Genomic DNA, 20,040 nt, shown 5'->3' on the forward strand with positions numbered 1-20,040 from the left:
ATCCTCTTGGATTACTTTTATAGGCATTTTATCATCTACAAAAAACACCACATTGCTTCTTTCTATTATTGTATCTTTTATTTCTTTTTCTTATTTTAATGCATTGATCAAGAACTCCAATTTTTAAAAAAAGGGTGGAATAGATGGAGTAATTCAATTTCACTAATGCTTATAATCTATATTTTCTATTTCTTCTTGAGTTAGTTTTGATAAGATGTACTTTCTGGAAAATTTTCCTTTTCATGTTTTCAAATTTATGGGTAGTCCACAGTACTCTTTCTTTATCTAAAAGAAAAGTGAATGGATTTATTTTTGATGTGTCTGTTTCTTATTCTTGTGGCCCATGATGTCCAAGGCAGAAAGATACAGATGATAACATTCTTAATCATAAAAGTTTCCATTTATTAAAATAGCCTCTACTGAATACTTAATATGTATTTCTTACTACAACCTTGGGAGGTAGGCACTAATATTATTCTCATTTTACAAAGGAGAAAAGAGGCCCCGAGAGGTGAAGGAACTTACCTGGGGACACAAGGAAGCAAAGGACAGATTTGGGATTCAAGCCCAGGACTTCCTGACCCTAAATAGCAGCTTTCCCTACTACCCTGCATCTCTCATGCCTAAAGGGCACTGCTGCCTTCCTGTCTACAGCAGAAGCCCGCGGCCTCAGTTTCATGAACGTCATACACAAGGCCACAGAGAGATGTACAAGGGCATCCTTGTCACCAATGCCAGTGTGTTCAGTCTCCTAGAAAGGCCCTTCTATGTAAAAAAAATATAGGCATAGAAAACATACTTGAAGGAAATATCCAGTATATATTCTGTATCCAGTGTATACTTCAAAATTCATCAAAACATAAAAACATTCCTTTTTTTTAAATTCCTCAAAGGTAGTGACCCCATCCTCTTCCTCATGGTCCAGCCACCCTTAAAATGGTACCTGGTTTATAGCAGGTACTAAATATAAGAATTAACAAGACCAGGAGGAAATGATAAGCAATTTGTCTTCAGTATATGGAACTAGGAGTTATTTTTTATTCCTTCCCCTCTCCTTTGTTATCCAAAGTTTCTATATTATATTCTTTTTATGACTGGGATGAAACAAGTCTTGTTCTAGAAAAATATACTACGAAGTCATTCCCAATGTTAGTTTCTTTTTGTTCATGAAGACTGTTTTTTAGAGTGAGGTCTTTAGAAAAGCAACTGAGGTTGGAGGTTGTGGATGCTGGTGGAGTCTCTAAAGTGGGACCCCGGGGGGTGCTGAGTCTCAGCCCCAGGACTTGCCTGCCTGAACATTTCTGGGAAGTCATACACATAGGTGGTACCCAGGGACTGGGCCTGGAATCGCTTGGCCTGAAGCAGATCCTTGGTGACGTAGGGAGTGTTGATCAGCATCCCATGCTGGGGGCCTTGTTTGTTGCCAAAGGAATGAAACAAGATCTGGACCAGAAAGAGAAAAACAGAGAGTGAGGGAGGCAAGTCTCAGAGAACCACGCTCCTGCTCAATTTATTTCTTCCGCTCCTCAATGAAAATGCAAAGAGGGAATGCCACTCAGACATAAAAAAAGAGCAAAATAATGCCATTGGCAGCAACATGGATGGACCTAGAGATTATCATACTAAGTGGAGTAAGTCAGAAAGGTACCACATGGTATCATGTCTATGTGGACTCTAACATATGACACAAATGAACTTTTCTGAAACAGACACAGACCCATGGACACGGAGAAGAGGCTTGGGCCTCCACTCTGACTCCACTTCTGTGACCCGGCCCAGCCTTACGTTTCCAGATCTGGGGTCGGTCACTTCCTTGTAGAGGCTGATGTCCAGGTAGTAGCCTGACTCGTTGGTGATGAAGAGGCGGATGGGGATGGCGCTGTCGGTGGTGGTCTGGCGGATGTTGATCTTGACCTCAGCCTGGAGCACTCGGAGCTTCCACAGCCGGCTGCCGTAGCGCATCACCATGGACCGCACTGACTCCTCGATCTGCCGCAAACCACAGCGGTTCAGTTTCAGAACCTAAACTGCGCACACTCGTAACAGTTCTAGCTCTGATGATGACAGAATGGTGAGATATACTGAATGCAAAATGCACTGCATGCATACAGCACAGTAATACATTACGTGTGTCACTGGTAGCTGGTAAGAAGCAAAGGCATCTTTGACTTAACTCAGTACCTCACTCTGTCCCCACAACTTCCCAGAGAGGCTAGCATTTTTGTCCCCCACTGACAGAGGAGGAAACTCAGGCATTTTCTCTTCTGGGAATGACATGAACTGATGGAGCTGGGGAGTCAGCATGAGCCTCTGCACCCCCCACATGCCAAGCTGATGGACTGAAAGGACTTCTTTCATCCCAGAATCACCACCACAAACTCTGCCTGCTCGTGAGGAACCAGTCGTGGAGGATGGTTGAGCCTCAGACCTCAGGTTCTCACTCCCCTCCCCCACCCACAGGCAGCCCACAACAGAGCCTGGAACCAGGGAGAGGCCAAAACTGTGTTTTGCAGAGGACATTCTGGGCATCTGCGTTTCCTGAAAAGTGAAGCATGCCCATGGAGGGGGAGCATCCTGAGGGACAGTCCTCAGGGGGGTGGCTGGAATATGGCTCTAGAATTAACTGATGGAAGCTCTGTGCTCCACTTGCAGCAATCAGACACACGTGTATGCACCCTGCAACTTGGGTCTCAAACACCGGGAGACAATACGCCGTAGCAGGAGGGTCCCAGGGAAGGTGAACCCCCAGAGCCTGCCTGCCGAGGGGAGACCTTGGAGGGGTCCATGATGACGGTGGGCACGAAGTTGAGGAAGATGTGGTTGCAGTCGGTGCGCACGCTGGTGTTGTTGAACGCCACCTCCAGCTCGTCCATGGCCTCCAGGAGCAGTCGCTCGCCCTCGTTCTGGAGGTACTCGAAGGAGGCTTCCTGTCAAAGCGGGAGGGGGCAGCCGCTAAGGGCAGGGGTGCAGGGCTCAGAGAGTCAGAGAGAGGGGAGAAGAGCCCTTCCTCCGAAAGGTGTGCCCAGTAAGACCGCAGAGCCCCACCTCTGCAAGCAAAGGGCTGTCCAAGGCTGTCTCGTGTACAAGGCACCTCTTTTATTTTCTGTGTTTTCTGCTGTGCTGACCCCAGAGGGGTCTTACAGTCTCTTCCAAGATACTGTAAACAACTCTCCCATGAGTCCGCTTTTCAGGCAAACCAACCAATCCAACCAATCCATGGTCCACACCCCACTACTCCTCATCAGGCTCACGCTCCAGGCTACTGTCCTCGGGCCCTAATCACCCCAGGGCCAGGCATCAGACAACTGGAGACAGCCCCTATGTTCCGAGCCTGCTGAAATCACTCAAGTCAGCCACTGCCAAGCCTCACCTGCCTCACCTGGTCCTTGCTGCGAATCCCACAATAAAGGCCCCTGTCCACAAAGCCCCGCTCCCACGGCCTCCTGAGCAGCCCTGGCACTTCCCCATGTGGTCCCCATGATACAGAGTGCCCCCTCCCCTTGGGATCTGTGAGTGACAAACACACCATCTTTTCAGTGGCAACCATCTCCTGGTCTGCTGGCCTTCCCTGGTGGCCCAGACGGTAAAGAATCTGCCTGCAATGCGGGAGACCCGGGTTCGACTCCTGGGTTGGGAAGATCCCCTGGAGAAGGGAATGGCTGCCCATTCCAGGATTCTGGCCTGGAGAATTCCATGGACTATATAGTCCATGGGGTCGCAAAGAGTCGGACATGACTGAGCGACTTGCACTTAACCCAGATAATCATAAAAGCTATTAGAACACCTGAGGCTGTAAAACACTGAGATTAGCTTTGCATTCATCACTAGAGGATTCCTTAAAAAGATTACATACATGTGATACTTCCACGCTGGGGAACTGCAGGGAGGAAATCATCTTCATTAACAAAAAAGGAGGTCTATAGTAAAAACCAAGTCTTTACATGGTACCTGCAGCCTGAGCTCCCATCTGTAACATTATACCTACAATCCAATTCCATGGAATGAGGCCAACAAAGGGTCACCAACAGGGCTGACCCCTGAGCGGCAGGATTCTGGGTCCTTTACCTTGATTCCTTTTTCTGCATTGTCAGGCAGATTCTTTACCACTGAGCCACCAGAGAAGCCACTGATTTCTTTTTTTTTTTGGCCAAGCCACATAGCATGTAGGATCTTAGTTCCCCAACCAGAGATCAAACCTGTGCCCTGTGCATTGGAAGCAGAGTCATAACCACTGGACCACCAGGGAAGTCCCTCCTTGATTTTTGGAAGTATTTTCAGTATTGTTTGCAATCTTCATAGGATATTCATGAATTACTTTTGTAAATGCAAGAAACAATGGGACATGATGACACACTCTATCAGCAAATTAAAAAAAATCCCCTTAACAAACCAGGATCTTTCTTTTCTATCCTCCTGATTCTCTCATGCAGACACATCTCTGTGATGGAAGAAAGAATCAGCATGTTACCCCGTGAAAAGAAGCCACTATCTACCTCCTGTCCCCTCTAGACTGGACTGTCGGTCACAAGGCCAGGGCTGTGGGTGCCCCGTTCACCCGGTAGTCCCCGCATGCAGCCCAGGCCCTGCCCCGAGTGGCACTCAGCCCCGGCGAGGCCGGCCCCCGAGGGACAAGCTCCGGGGGAGACCCAAGCACCCGCTGACATCGACCTTGGTGATCAGGTCCGAGTGCCTGATGATGACCCGGATGAAGAACCTGTGGTCCGTGACCTCTGTGCCCTCCTTCACTCTGGCAGCCCCCAGGTACAGGTGCATCTTGTGGTTGGCGCAGGGCAAGGCGGTCACGTCGAAGTTTCGCAGCCGGCTGAGCTCCAGCTGGAAGGCCAGGGCCGGCTCCAAGTGACGGTAGATGCGATCTTCTGCAAACTGCGGGCCGACCGGGGAGAGAAGACAGACAGACACACAGACACATGTGGAGCTGGACACCGAGGTGGCGTGCCCGCTTGATCCATGCCCTGCCCTGCACGCCCCCTGGTGCTGCGGGTTTAGTGCTCGGGAATGAGGCAGTCATGGTGTCTTCTGACCGTGAACTCAAGAGATTGGAGATTAGAGATTTTGTGAAGGTCCAGCTGAGAGGAAGGTCCACGAGCATGCAGTCCTGTGCTGGTACAAGTCTCTCAGCCCAGGGGGAGCCCAGCTGGTCCCCAGCACCTGCCAGCCCGCCAGGCTGTTTTCTATGAGCCAGGACACGGTGCTTCTCGAGAAGTGCCTAAGCCCTGGTTTCCTTGCGGAGATGGGTCCCTAGGAGGAAGCGACTGGTGGTGCTAGAGTTTTAACTGAAGACGCTAAAGGAAGGATGGGTCTTAAGCAGTAAAGTGAGGCTCTGGATAGATTGAAATACTGTTTGCTGGAGGCTGGGTCTGTGCTGGGAACAAGACCACCTGTTCTAGAACAGAGATGAGCAAACTTTTTCTCAAAAGGCCAGAAAACAGATGGAGTATATAGTCGGTCACAATCACAGTCTGACTCCTGAATCCATCGGTTCTGCATCTGCGGATAAGACCAATCACAAAGATTCCATCTGTGGTTGGGTGAATCCACTGTGGAAATTGCAGACATGGAGGGCTGACTGTACTTGATTCTGCCTGATTCTACGGCTGGAGTCAGAAGGCCATCAGAGGCAGAAAGAGATTAATGAGTATGACCTGTGTCCCAATCAAAACTGTGGTTATAAAAACAGGGAGCTAGGGAATTTTCTGGCGGTCCAGTGGTTGAGACTCTGTGCTTCCATTGCAGGGGGCCTGGGTTCGTTTCCTGGTCAGGGAACTAGGATTCTGCAAGCCATGTGTGGCATGGCCAAAAAAAAACAAAACAAAAACCAACCAATCAACCCCTAAAAAACAGGGAGCCAGCCTGCAAGCCATAGTTTGCAAACCACTGTTCTAGAAGAATATAAGCAAAAGAGGTTGGGAGAGTTGTCTTACAGAGTTACAGCAGCAAGTATAAAACTTCTCCAGGTGAGACAGAAACGTGTATAGCAAAAGTTGAAAGGGTGGGAAATGTGAAGTCTGAGGCCCACATACAAACACGGGGCTCTCACTGGAAATACCAGCCCAGAGGAAGGCTGGAGTCTGCACTTCAGTTGCATTTCTAGAATACAGGGATCATAAGGACTGGGGACGATATTCTTCCTGAATATCAAAGGTTCCAGGGAAGACAGGACCACTTCATTGCTCTTCACCATACCTCATCTCTTGCTCTGAATGTGAAAAACTTGGGAAATTCTTTCTGCAAAAAAAGACATATGAAAGACAACTAAGTCAAGCAAGACTCATTTAAATATTTATAGACTTGTTTTACGATTTTTGACCATTACCCAGTCCACTGCTAGAACAAATCATTTGGAAAGCCATCTCTCCTCTAGCCATTGATCTTTCCCACCCCAATGTATAGAACAAACTTCAAATAAATGGCACGAAGTCTTGAAGAATGTGAAGAACTCAGATACGCTGAGCATTGGACTGACCTCTTGGGCAATCAGGAATGTGATTCTTCGGAGTCCACACTCCCTAAGGATGTTTTTCTGCATTAAAAACCAAACATACAATGGGATCATACTTGGTCACACAAAGGAATGAAGTCCTGATACATGTTACCACTACCTGGATGAACCTTGAAAACACGCCAAGTAAAAGAGGCCAGTCCCCAAAGGCCTCACATTGTATGAATTTCCACTTAGTTTCATTGATAGGAAACACCCAGAATAAGCAAATTCACAGACAGAAAGTAGATTAGTGGTTCCCAAGGGCAGGGAAAGGGGTGTTGGGTTGAGGGAAAACGGGGTGACAGGGGTGCAGGGTATTTTGGTGGGGGGTGGTGAAAATGTTCTAAAATATAATGATCATAATGATGGTTGCACAACCATCTATGAATATATTAGTAGCCTCTTCTTATTGACCAGGGACATGATCAGGGTCCCCAGGGGATGAATGGGACCATGGATAATACCAAACCCTATATATACTAGGCTGTTGTTTTTTTTTTCCTATATATGCCTACAATAAAGTTTAATTTACAAATTAGGTACTGAAGCCCACCAGGTTCTTCTGTCCATGGAATTCTCCAAGTAAGAATACTGGAGTGGGTTGCCATTCCCTTCTCCAGGGAATCTTCCTGATCCAGGGATCAATCCTGGGTTCTTCTGTATTGTAGGCAGATTCTTTACCATCTGAGCCACCACGAAAGCCCACAATAGGAGATTAACCACATAGAAAAATTATCACCATTTACTGTAATAAAAGCTATTTGATTCTGGGCTCTCAAAATATTTTCTTGTAGTTTAATGACTTTTCTGTCTTAACATAGCAGTTATCACTCAGTGTGGCCATAATGTTTGCAGTTTAAGGGTACATTTATTTTTCCCTCCTTCACAATTTCATGGCTAGAAGAATCAGTCTTACTGGAGACCTTAGCAGCTCATGTGTTTTTTTTCCTGCCTTATTAAGTCAAGAACTTATACCTTTTCATTAAAGGGAAGCACCCTATGGCTTCTCTTTGGCATGTCTGAATTGCTGGCATCACTACCCTTGCACTTTGGGGCATAATTAGGTAAAATACGGGTGACTGAACATAACTACTGCAATACCATGACAACTGATGGGACGACCCAGCCACCTACTATGTGACAAACAGTGGATGCACTGGACAAAGGGATGATCCGCATCTGAGTCAGACCAAGCAGGATGGTGAAATACTTCCTCATAGCAACTCAGAATGACACATGACTTAACACTGACAAATTGCTTATTTCTGGCATTTTCCATTTAATGTTTTCGGACTACAGTTGGCCATGGGAAACTGAAACTAAGGAAAACCCAACTGCAAAAAAGAGGACTATGGTACCAAGAAGCATTGAACTGTATACTTTAAATGGAGGAATGGTATGGTACGTGAATTATATTCAATACAGCTATTAAAATATATATACACACACATTATTATACATGACACCACATGTTTATAAAACCAACCCAGTTATTAGCATACATGGTTGTTAATGTAAGTGACCATTTTAAAATTGGGAGTTTTGGACTTCCCTGGTGGCCCAGCGGTAAAGAATCCATCTGCCAATGCAGGGGACACGGGTTCGATGCCTGGTTGGGAAAGATCCCACACACCTCAGAGCAACTAAACCTGTGTTTCCCAACTACTGAAGCCTTCGCGCCCTTGAGCCTGCGCTCCGTGATTTCTTATGACTGCAACAAGAAGCCCAAGCACCACAGCTAGAGAGCCGCCCCCGCTGTCCACAGATAGAGAAAGCCCGCTTACGGCAGCAAAGACCCCGTGTAACCAAAAACAAATAAATAAAATCTTGAGTTTTCTGGCTTATCCCAATGAAAACATTGCCCCAAATTCCAAAACTATTTACTGACTGTGTCGTCCGCATAAGGTGGTGTACACACTGTGTCATCTTATTACAGCAACTCCCGGGGAGAGAGAAACGCCACCCCCGTGTTACTGGGGGGAGAAGCCGAAGTTCTGGCCTGTTCAGCCTCCTCTGCTCTAGGTCACTGGCAAAGCAGAGCCGGCGTGGGCAGCCAGGCCTGAGGCTCTGAAGCTCTTAAGCGAACTGGGGCACATGGACACCTCCCCAAGACAGCCCTCCTCCTTCTCAGGGAACCAGAACCGGAGGCTGCCCAGCGTACCTTGGACTGCACAAATGTTCGGAAAATGGGCACCAGCTGCTCATCCTCCTGGTGGTCCGCGTACTGGAGGGCCACGTTCAGGATGTGGATCGGCTCCTCTCGGAGGCTCTGGGACAGAAAACCAAGGGGGGGCGCCAAGAAAACCAAGTAGAAGGGCCCGGGGCCCCAGCCCGCCCCTGCCCGCCGGCTCCCTGCTCAGACACTCACCTTGGTGTCGTCCTCGGAGTATACGGAATCCCGGGCCTTGCTGAAGAGCGGGGTGTCCTTGGGCACGTTGGCGAAGCAGGAGACGACCTCATCAAAGTTCCTGGGGTGCAGGCAGAGAGGGGGGGCTCAGGGGCCGCTGCCCCACGAGGTCGTGGGTCAGACCCGGACCCTCCCTCCTTCCCAACCACCAGGCTGCGAGCGCATCCAAGTCTGTGCAGAGCTCCTGTGGTCCCTGGAGGTACTGGTGATGGGGTCTTCCCCCAAAACAAGAATGAGCCTGTGTGGTTTGAGATGGTGAGTAAAAGAAAGGGTTCTGATACTTTGGGGGCATGGCTGGGAAACTCCCGCAATCTCATCTCACTTCTCTGAGTCAACTGAGGATAACAAAAGTAATCACTACACCTCCCAGGGCTGTTGTGAAGATACGAGATAATCCAAGTATGATGCAGAATATACAGGGGCAGGCTGAGAAAGGGCAATGGAGACTTCCCTGGTCGGCCGGTGGTTAAGAATTCGCCTTGCAGGGGACATGGGTTTGATCTCTGGTCAGGGAACTAGGGTCTCACATGTTGTGGAGCCCATGCATCACAATACTGAGCCTGTGTCCCACAACTAGTGAGTCCGTGTGCCGTAACCAAAGACCCTGCGTGACGCATCTAAGACCCAACACAGTTGGATACATACATAAATGTTTTTAAAAAGGGCAATGATACTGACATTTTTGAGCATGTTATCTATATACTAACAACTGTTTAGATACAATATTTTTAATGAATTATCTCATTTAACATTCATGGTGACCCTATGAGATACGTCGTCCTCTTGTGCCCCTTATAGAGATGAGAAAACAAAGGTACTGAGAGAAATCATTTGTTCAGAGTCTTATAGTCAAGAAGCAGGGTGTGACAGTATTCAAAAGCAGGAGGCGCTGACATGAAAGCTCACACTTTTGATGCTATATTGTTCTATTATTATTAACTCGCTGTGCCGTGTGTCTAGGGCACCCCCACCTGTGTGCAATGAACAGGGGTTCAGGGGAAGCTCGCTCAAGCCCTGTGGTTGGGGTGCTCTGGGGAGGCTGAACCCCGCTGGGTACCTGACGAAATCCTCGAATCTCTGGAAGGCGACCATGGCCCCCATCCGCTGGGACTTGGGGGAAAAGCCACTGTCCATGAAGAGCTCCGTGCTGTGTCTCAGCAGTTCCGGGTTGGTGACACTGATGGGCACGGTCATCCTGCAGCAGGGGTGAGAGGTGGGGGGTGAGGTAGCCGTCTGCAGATCCGGCCCCAAGGGCTGTTCCTGCCCTGGAAGCTTCGGTGAGCCAGCCCCACATCAGTCTTCTGAAAGAGGGGGGCTTGGAATCGGAGGTGGAAGCGGGGAGAGGTCCCCCTCTGGCCATGCACAGAGCACCAGGGACCTGGACCTCAGTCCTGCTGGTTTCTCACCTGACCTCCCCTATGGTCACAACGCACCTGGTTCTACAGACACAGGTGTGGAGGGTCCACTCAGGCTCTGTGGGGGGGCGGGGGGTGAGATGTCACCCCTGTGACCTTCCCAGAGGCTCGGAAGAGCAGGGCCGTGGGGCAGCTGAGGCCACAGGCCCCGGGTAAGCTCCTGGCCCTTCTAGTCAACAGCAACGGTGAGGGCCTGAGATGGTCAAGGAAGCCCTCCAGGGTTCTCAGCGCCTCCCTGGCTGATGATAATGCCGTGAGCCTATATATACTAAGGGCCACAACTATGACCAGGGCACTCACGTAGGTTCTCCCCAGAAACAAAGTGTGAGTGACCACCCTAGCCTTCTTTCCTAACAGCGCCGAACTGCTGCAACAAAGAACTCCAGAGGCAAAGAATTCTGGGACTTCCCTGGTGGTCCAGTGGCTAAGACTCTGTGCTCCCAAGGGACGGGGCTACTGGGCAAAGCTGACAATCTTTATTTTGTGGGACAGGGAATAAAGCTGAATAAAGTAGAGTGTGGAAGCACTTAGCATAGGGCCCAACACACACCATCCCATCCGACAGTAATAACAGTATCCACCATGATCATCGAAGGGATCCTCAACATTCATCAACTTTCTGTGTGCTGGGCATGGGCCTAAATGCTGTCTGTGCCTCATTCTTCATCAGGGTCTTGGACAACTCTGTCCAAGAGAACTTTCTGTGGTGATGGAATGTTCTAGAACCACAATGTCCAATATGGCAGCCACAAGTCACACATGAGCTGGTGTGACTGAGGACCTGAATTTTTAATTTAGTTTTGATGCATTTTAATTTCAATATCCCGTAGGTAGCGGCTACCAGCCCAGACAGTGCAGAGTTAGGAGGCAGGCACAGGGTTATCTCCATGCTACAGAAGAGAGAATGGAGGTGTGGAGAGAAGCCAGCCTGGGGAATGGCATGCCTAATGTCTCCCCAGCGGTTTCCAGACATCCCTGCTGGGTCCCTCCAGAGACAGGACTACAGTGGTCAGGGAGAAAAGAAACATAAGCCACCCCCTTCCCCAGGTCGGTACCACTCTGTACCGGTTTGGGTGAGAGGAGGGCAGCATGAACTGGAATTCCACTACGCAGGTGCCATCCGGAAACTGGCGGTGCTGCAGGCTGGTTAGCTCATAGGCAATGTAGCCCCTCCGCACATAAACCTAATGAAACAGAAGCACAGACTGCACCTGAGAAAACCCAGATTGGCGGGTCCCAGAAACAAGCCCGAAATATGATCCCTAAAGCAGTGAAGAGTAAATGTGCTCCCTCTTCAGGATGCTACCTTCTCTGCAAAAGACCAGATGTTAAATATTTTAGGTTTTTGTGGAATATATCATCTTTATCACAAATCACAACTACTCAATTCTGCTACTGTAGGGACTTCCCTGATGGTCCAGTGGTAAAGACTCTGACGGAGCTCTCACTACAGGAGGCACGAATTTGTGCCATGGACAATATGTAGATGTGTGGGTGTGGCTGTGTTTCAATAAAACTTTATTTACAAAACTGGGCAAGGGGCCAGGTGTGATCCACAGACTATAGTTTGCTGACTCTTGCTCTAGAGTAATGCTGTCCAATAGAAATATAACACAGGCCATGAAGGCAGTTTTGAATTAATTTGAGATTTTCTAGTAGACACTTAAAAGGAACAGGTAAAGATGATTTTAATAACATATCTTATTTCATCCCCAATACCTAAAATATTATCATTTCAACATGCAATCGAGTTTTTAAAAATTGAGATATTTTTCATTCTTTTTCCATACTAAGTCTTTGGAATCCACTGTGTATCCTATACTTCGAGCACAGCTTCAATCAGACTGGCCACATCCTAAGCCACATGCTGTCAGCGGCTGCCATATTGAATGGCATGTTTCTGGAGACTAAGCATTGGGAGTTTTTTAACTGGATAGGGAATCTGGGGATTAACTGCCATCCTTTGAAATTCCTTCTTGCAAGGCTGGCCCTTGGCTAGCATGTGAGAACTTGGATTTGGGGAGGGTTCCCACCATCCTGGATAAGAATGGTTGGCAGTGCATTAACTAAGCAAACAGTATGACTTATGCTGAGCATATGCTTTCTTCCTGGGAGTTTGGAATTTTGGTATGTGCCAAGCAGAAGGTGCTTATGTGACCAGACCCAATAAAATTCTGGACACTCAGTCTCTAATGAGCTTCCCTGGTAGACAACTTTCTTTTTTTTTTTTTTTTTTGACAACTTTCACATGTTGCCATAATTCGTTGCTCAAGGAACTAAAAGTTTAGATGAAGTGCCTTGGACCTGGCCCTTGGGGGCTTAGTATTTAACTGTGCCTGGCCCAGAGGAGGCTAGAATAACACACAAGACATCTGGGGTTACCAGCAAGAACTTTGGACTAAGACAGTGAAGTGAAAGTCACTCAGTCATGCCCAGCTCTTTGTGACCCCATGGACTACACAGTCCGTGGAATTCTCTAGGCCAGAATACAGGAGTGGGTAGCCATTCCCTTTTCCAGGGGATCTATCCAGCCCAGCGATTGAACCCAGGTCTCCCGCATTACAGGTGGATTCTTTACCAGATGAGCCACAGGGGAAGCCCAACAATACTGAGGTGGGTAGCCTATCCCTTTTCCAGTGTATCTTCCCGATTCAGGAATCGAAGTAGGGTCTCCTGCATTGCAGGTAGATTCTTTACCAACTGAGCTACTGGACTAAGATAGACTTGATATAAATCCTGGCTCTGTCACTTCTTAGCTGTGTGACCTTGATCAAGTTGCTTCACCTCTCTGAGCCTCTATTCCTATTTCCATGAGATGGGTGTAAGTAAAAGGACCTACCCTGGAGAGAAAACGCTGAGACCATGTTTGCCAGGCACACGGCCCAGGGTCAGGCATGTGGAGTGCAGGCAGCGGCTGCCAGGACCGGCACTGGTCAGTACTGAAGCTGTTCCAGGGACCTCTCACTTACTTACCTCCAAGGATGCCATGCAAACCACTTTGTTAGTGTGATAGAAGAAAGTGGGCAGCACATCAAAGATGGTTGTTTCTGAGAGTATTAATTTCTACAGGAAATGGAAAGGGAAATAAAGAAGGAAAGGGGAATGTTAACAAGTTCCAACCAGCAGTCAGAGAAGGGGAGGGATAGTGGCAGGGAAGAGAGGTTGGTTGTGTTGTTATCACAAAATGCTGCCCGGGCCCTAGGCCCATGAGATCTGAATGTGCAGGCAGTTCTAGGGTGACTGTTCCCAGAAGTCCCAGCTCTAGACACGGAGGGGGTGCCTGGAAGCTTGTGACCGAGGCAGATTTAGGGGGTGAGGAGGGGGCCCTGAGAAAATGAAGCCAAGACCCAGCCATGTGAGTGCTCGCAGCTTCCAACAAGCTCCATCACACATGGAGTTTTAACATCACGCCTCCTGAGAGAGCCTTGCTGCCTTGCCATCCACCCTGCAGGACCCAACCTCTCCCAGAGCTGCCCCTGGGCCCCCTCGCGCAGCCCTGGCCACGCTGAACCAAACCACTGGTGCTGGTGATTGTGCTCTGCGCCCGAGCGCCAGCCCAAGGAGGGCAGGGAGAGCCCGCCTGCCCACCCCCAGGTCCCATCTGGGCCATAGCGTGTGCTCTGTGCAACGTGGAAGGACGCAGACGGCCTCACCTTGAGGTTTTCCGGGCAGAACTGGTGGCCGTACATGTCGATGGCAGACAGGAAAATGGACTCCACTTGGTTGTGCCTCAGCTCGTAGGAGGGTAGGTGGGAGGCGATCAGGACCTGCGGGCGAGAGGAGGGGATGGAGGGGCTGGGAAGATGCCAAGGGTCGGCCCCGCAGCAGAGGGGCTGGGCGTGGGGGAGGACGGCACGCCCTGAGCCCCGGGCGTGGCGGGGACCACAGCCGGCCAGCCTACCTGCCTGGCTCTGAGGGCCACCTTGCAGTGCTCGCTTTTGCTCAGCTGAGTCAGCTCGTCAAGGATGGAGGTTAGCTCATCGGATAAGGAAGGGTCCGGGCCACAGAGCTCATCCTTTGGGGGACAGAAACAAGATTCAAGGGCGTCTTCTGTTCCACCAGAAGGAGACAGGCCAGTACTCACTGGCCCTTGGCTGGGGGTCCAGCTTCTCCAGCCAACCTCTGCAGTCTAATACATAAACCCTCCACTGCATTTTCACTCACCCATGCATCCACCCTCAAACATGCCCTAAATTCCTGGCACGAGGGAAAATATAACCAAGTCTCTGCTTGCATTACTATTACTGGCCAGCATGTAACAGGCATTTACTGTGGCCAGGCAAGCAGCTAGACCCTTTCCATTTATTTCCTCAAACACCCTCCACCCACTGACGAGTTATTATATGATTCCCATTTTACAGATGAGAAAACTGAGGCTCAGAGAGGCAACATGCCTTGCCCCCAGGGTACCAAGCCCGTGCAAGGCAGAGCCAGATTTGAACCCAAGGCTCTCTTATCCCTAGGCCCTCTCACTCTTTCCTCTGCACGTCACTGCCTGACTTAAGGGGCTCAGTTTCAGAGAAGAGGGATGAGGGGAAATAGAAGCAGGTATGAACAAAGAGTAAGGGCTATGTGAGGCTCTAGTGAGGGTGTGCAAGCCAATTCTAGGAGCCTTGGCATGGGGGGAGTATCTAGGGCCTGGAGACGTCCTGCCAGAGAGAAGATACAGAGGTGAAACCTGCCAGCGAGGCAGGGATGCTGGTTCTATGGGCAACCCTCCTCTCCACTTCTGGAACAAGGGACCTATCTGCTGGAGACCAGGGCTAGGCGTGACCAGGCTTTGCATCTACTCTTATGCCCTAAATGCAAGAAGGGTTTAGGAAAGGCTCAGAGTCAATGCTCCCTCAATACCCACTAAGACAGAACAGTGACTGCTGGGACGCTGAATACGTGGGCGCCACGCCCCGACCCCTGCACCAGGCCATTCTCCAGGCAGTCACCAGATGGTGGGACTGGGGGGGGGGGGTCATTCTTTTCTACCTCTGCTTCTGCATGTCCCTAATTAGAATGAGCCCACATTTTGTTTCTATAATCAGAAAATTTGTTTAATGTGTTAACATTTCACACACACACACACACACACACACACACACACACAAGCAGGTCTGTGCTGAAGAAATCTCATGGGAAGTTATTCTCAACCTTCTCTCCCTCCCAAATTCTGATTTCCTTTGTGTTATCAAATGATGGTGACATTAGTCTCTATCATTTCCCTGGCCTGTGCCTCCAAGGACAGCATGGAACGTAGGCACTGTCCAATAGCCAGGCTGGTGGTTTTCTAAGAGAGGTAAGACTCGAGAGTTCCCTGGTGGCCTAGAGGTTAGCATTCCAGGCTTTCACTGTCATGGCCCAGGTTCAATCCCTGGTCAGGGAAGATCCTACAGGCTGTGCAGCATGGCCAAATGAATAAATAAGAGAGGAGAGACCCAAGACAAGTTTGGTATGGAGTATCGTAAAATCTGAATCTTTTAGAATTTAGAATCTGAATTCTAAATTCTTTCCAGAATCTTTCCAGGGAAAGTCAGTGGAGCCCTGTCCAACTCTGGGTAAAGGACGACTTTTCCTGCTTACGATCAACATGATCACCAGCTGGTTCTTCTTGGCGACCTGTGAGTGGGAGAAGATGCAGTCCAACACCTGAGGCATGTCTGGCTTCAGCTGCTCCCGGAGGTTTATCACACACTTGTCGTAGTGGGCTGCAGGGGGACAAGAAGCCACGTGGGGTAAGGCTCCTGGCCCCTCCTGCCCCCGTGGACTCATCACCAGTGCCTGGGGTGGTGACTCTTGCCTTGTTGGAAATGGTGCTCAACCAGTAAATATTTCCGCAGGAGGTCCAACACCACTGCCTTCATGTAGCCGCGGGCCCCACTGCGGTACCTGGGGAGGAAGAGAAGCCAGCTGAGTGATCAGTTCCATGTCCTGGGGTGCCTGTTGTCTCCAGCAGGACTTTCAAGACTTGAAAAAGGAGTTCAGCTCAGTTCAGTTGCTCAGTCGTGTCCGACTCTTTGCGACCCCATGGACTGCAGCACACCAGGCCTCCCTGTGCAACCCCAACTCCTGGACTTTACTCAAACTCATGTCCACTGAGTCAGTGATGCCACCAACCATCTCATCCTCTGTTGTCCCCTTCTCGTCCCACCTTCAATCTTTCCCAGCATCAGGGTCTCTTCAAATGAGTCAGTTCTTTGCATCAGGTGGCCAAAGTATTGGAGAGAAAATACTAATAAAGAATCTGGAGGAGGACTTCCCTGATGGTCCAGTGGTTGAGGGCCTGCCTTGCAATGCAGGGGACATGGGTTCGGCCCCTGATCTGGGAACTGAGATCCCACATGCTGTGGAGCAACTGAGGCTGCATACCACAACTGCTGCGTCCACGCGGCACAACCAGCGAGTCCAGGAGCCATGAGCAAAGATCCTGCGTGACGCGATGAAGATCCCGCGCGCCACAGCTAAGACCCGGCACAGCCAAACAAACGAATATTTAAAAAAAGAATCTAGAGGCGGCACCCTCTCATCCTCAGGTCTGGGAGTGATGCGTGAGTTGGTCCATCTGTGCTGACTCTGCCAGTCAGAGAGAGCGGCGACTTGACCAAGGTCACACATCCAACCAGAGGTCCCCAGGGAGAAGGAAAAACAGCCACAGCGCTGGGATTCTGAATGGGGTCATGCATGAATAAGTGAAAACAAATATTTTCAATTAATCATCCAATGGATAAAGACAATTTGAAAAATAAAACAAAACTTGAAAGACATTTACCAAATGATTCCTGTGTACATTTCACTTTCCTTTTAAAAACAAATGGTAACCTGGAGGTTCCTTAAACTGTTTCCTCTTCTAAACCATTTCAGAACATGAGGAATGGGACGCTGAGTTTCAGGAAAGTTGAAACCAGCTTTGCCCCAGCACCAGCAAATGATAACAAGAGTACGAACTGAGAAGGCTCCTTTGTTCAAATGTGATTTTTAAAAAAACACATGCACACAACATAGGATATACCTCTGAGATTTATATTTAACACAAAAAAGAGCCTGCTAGGGAATCTGATTCATTTATCATTTGTTCATACCTCCTGGTCATTTCTCCTACACTAAAGGATGAATTAGGCTTAGTGCTGAGAGAGTTCAGGGGAAAGGATTAGCCCTTGGCTATGAACTCTCACTTTGTGGGGAATCCAAACGCAAATCTCCTTCCTCAACTGCAATCCTATATTGTCACTATGAGTCTTCATAAGCCAAGGAGTGCCCTGAAGAGAAGGGCATTTTCCTATAGCCATCTATCTCCTGCATCTCTTACAGTTTTTGGCACGTGGCTAATAATGTGCTAAATTAACTCACTCCAGTCTGAAAATATTTGAATTCTGTCCAAGAAGGCAAAGCTTCTTGTTGGGTAGAGTTTTCATACAAAAGGGCAGTTCTTTTTTTATCATCAGAATAATTCTCCCTGTTCAAGAGCTATGTAAGATAAAATACAAGTTCTTAAAGAAAATTCTTTTAAAACATTCTTACAAAGATGGAAATACAGATCCCCTTACCTGACTCTTGAGAAATCTGTATGCGGGTCATGAAGTAACAGTTAGAACCAGACATAAAACAACTGACTGGTTCAAAACTGGGAAAGGAGTATGCCCAAGGCTGTAAACTGTCACCTTGCTTATTTAACTTATATACAGAGTACATCATGCGAAATGCCAAGCTGGATGAAGTTCAAGCTGGAATCAAGATTGTGGGAGAAATATCAACAACCACAGATAAGCAGATGATACCACTCTAACAGCAGAAAGTAAAGAGGAACTAAAGGGCCTCTTGATGAGGGTGAAAGAAGACAGTGAAAAAGCTGGCTTAAAACTCAACATTTAAAAAACTAAGATCATGGCATCCAGCCCCATCACTTCATGGCAAATTGAAGGGGAAAAAGTGGAAGCAGTGACACATTTTATTTTCTTGGGCTCCAAAATCACTGTGGACGGTGACTGCAGCCAATAAATTAAAAGATGCTTGCTTCTTGAAAGAAAAGCTATGACAAACCTAAACAGTGTATTGGGTTTCCCTGGTGGCTCAGCTGGTAAAGAATCCACCTGCAATGCAGGAGACCTGGGTTCAGTCGCAGGGTTGGGAAGATCTCCTAGAGAAGGGAACAGCTACCCACTCCAGTATTCTGGCCTGGAGAATTCCATGGACTGTATAGTCCTTGGGGTCGCAGAGAGTCAGACACGACTGAGAGACTTCCACTTCACTTCACTTCAAACAGCGTATTAAAAAGCAGAGACATCACTTTGCTGACAAAGGTCCATATAGTTTAAACTATGGTTTCTCCAACAGTCATGTACAGACGTGAGAGTTGGACCATAAAGAAGGTCTGAAGAATTGATGCTTGAATTGTAGTATTGGAGAAGACTCTTTGAGAGTCTCTTGGACAGCAAGGAGATCAAACCTGTCAGTCCTAAAGGAAATCAACCTTGAATATTCATTGGTAGGACTGATGTTGAAGCTCCAAAACTTTGGCCACTTGATGCGAAGAGCTGACTCATTGGAAAAGACCCTGATGATGGGAAAGACTGAGGCAACAAGAGAAGGGGGTGACAGAGGATGAGATGGTATCTAACCATCACCAACTCAACGGACATGAATTTGAGCAACTTCTGGGAGATACTGAAGGACAGAGGAGCCTGGCATGCTGCAGTCCATGGGTCGCAAAGAGTTGGACATGACTGAGCAACTGAACAAGTTCTTTACCAATTCCTCCTTTTCAAGGATCCCCCAAAATCACAAGAATAATTTCTATAATCATTTATGTCTTGTAAAGTCATTTCATTCCACTGTCTCATAAGCAAAGCTATCATGAGGATTTGCTGTGTTTCAGCACTTTACAAAAGTTAATCTACCGGTAGTGCAAAATGATTCAGCATGTGAAGTGTTTTTAATTCCCATTTTACAGGCTAGCAAACTGAGACTAGGAAGTAAAGGACGTTGCTTTGTCCTTCTGTTAGGCAGGGCTGTGCCAGGGCTGGAACTGGGGTCTCAGACCCCAGGCACTGTCTCTTGGTTTGAGCCTGCCCTTAAGATAGCAGCACCCTGGGCAACACATGGATGAGTAAGTGTGACCACCACGTCCCAAGGAGGGCCTGAGACTCACTTCTGGACCAGCTGCACGATGCTCTGGGTGTTCATGAAGAAGACCTCCCGGTCAGCTTTCCGCTGCAGGGTGGCCGCGTGGCAGTCCAGGATGGTGGCTATCTGAATGGGAAAACAGGACAGGTCTGGCCACTCAGACCACACAATCTGTCCACCACACAGAAGTCACTGGAAGGACCCACCACAGGTTCCCACGCAGAGCCCAGCAGAAGATCATTCAAAAACTCCCACCCAAAGCCCTCTGACCCCCCGCCAGAAACGGCTCTGTGTGCCCCACTCAACGTGTGGCTTGAGGACTAAAGAGCTCAGGACGACAACAATCACATAAAGACTTATGCGTGTTCACACCATTCCTCTTCACAAACACTCCAGGGAAGGAGGAGAAGCAAATTTCCAACACCAGGGAGCAGGAGGGTGTCGGGTAGGTCCTATTTTTACAATTAGGTCGAATGCTATTGGCATACTGTTTCATGGAAACAAAGATACCTCTAATGAAAAACCTGCATCAATAACAAATTCCCAGAAGGTTCCAACATGTATGATTCTCCACTGGGGTCCTTGAGAGCTTTATTTTCATTATTTCT

The 20,040-nt window shown here is 48.5% G+C and overlaps 1 protein-coding gene across 4 annotated transcripts in view; it reads right to left on the minus strand.

Annotated features, from left to right (window-relative positions):
* ACACB (acetyl-CoA carboxylase beta) overlaps positions 1 to 20,040 on the minus strand; it is a 102,773-nt gene that overhangs the window by 24,484 nt on the left and 58,249 nt on the right. For 3 of the 4 annotated variants that reach the window (XM_070475442.1, XM_020907281.2, XM_020907267.2), the window contains 16 exons: positions 19,458 to 19,603; positions 16,113 to 16,201; positions 15,896 to 16,020; positions 14,226 to 14,339; positions 13,978 to 14,091; positions 13,298 to 13,387; positions 11,390 to 11,508; positions 9,967 to 10,104; positions 8,871 to 8,970; positions 8,664 to 8,771; positions 6,485 to 6,541; positions 6,205 to 6,246; positions 4,669 to 4,884; positions 2,772 to 2,927; positions 1,786 to 1,989; positions 1,288 to 1,443 (listed from right to left, as the gene is read on the minus strand). In XM_070475442.1, the coding sequence (XP_070331543.1) occupies positions 1,288 to 1,443; positions 1,786 to 1,989; positions 2,772 to 2,927; positions 4,669 to 4,884; positions 6,205 to 6,246; positions 6,485 to 6,541; positions 8,664 to 8,771; positions 8,871 to 8,970; positions 9,967 to 10,104; positions 11,390 to 11,508; positions 13,298 to 13,387; positions 13,978 to 14,091; positions 14,226 to 14,339; positions 15,896 to 16,020; positions 16,113 to 16,201; positions 19,458 to 19,603 (1,974 nt within the window). The remainder of the gene's footprint in view (positions 1 to 1,287; positions 1,444 to 1,785; positions 1,990 to 2,771; positions 2,928 to 4,668; positions 4,885 to 6,204; positions 6,247 to 6,484; positions 6,542 to 8,663; positions 8,772 to 8,870; positions 8,971 to 9,966; positions 10,105 to 11,389; positions 11,509 to 13,297; positions 13,388 to 13,977; positions 14,092 to 14,225; positions 14,340 to 15,895; positions 16,021 to 16,112; positions 16,202 to 19,457; positions 19,604 to 20,040) is intronic. The other variant, XM_070475444.1, reaches the window with a different exon arrangement.

This window comes from Odocoileus virginianus, chromosome 12 (assembly GCF_023699985.2).
Source record: "Odocoileus virginianus isolate 20LAN1187 ecotype Illinois chromosome 12, Ovbor_1.2, whole genome shotgun sequence".
NCBI classification, from domain to species: Eukaryota; Metazoa; Chordata; class Mammalia; order Artiodactyla; family Cervidae; genus Odocoileus; species Odocoileus virginianus.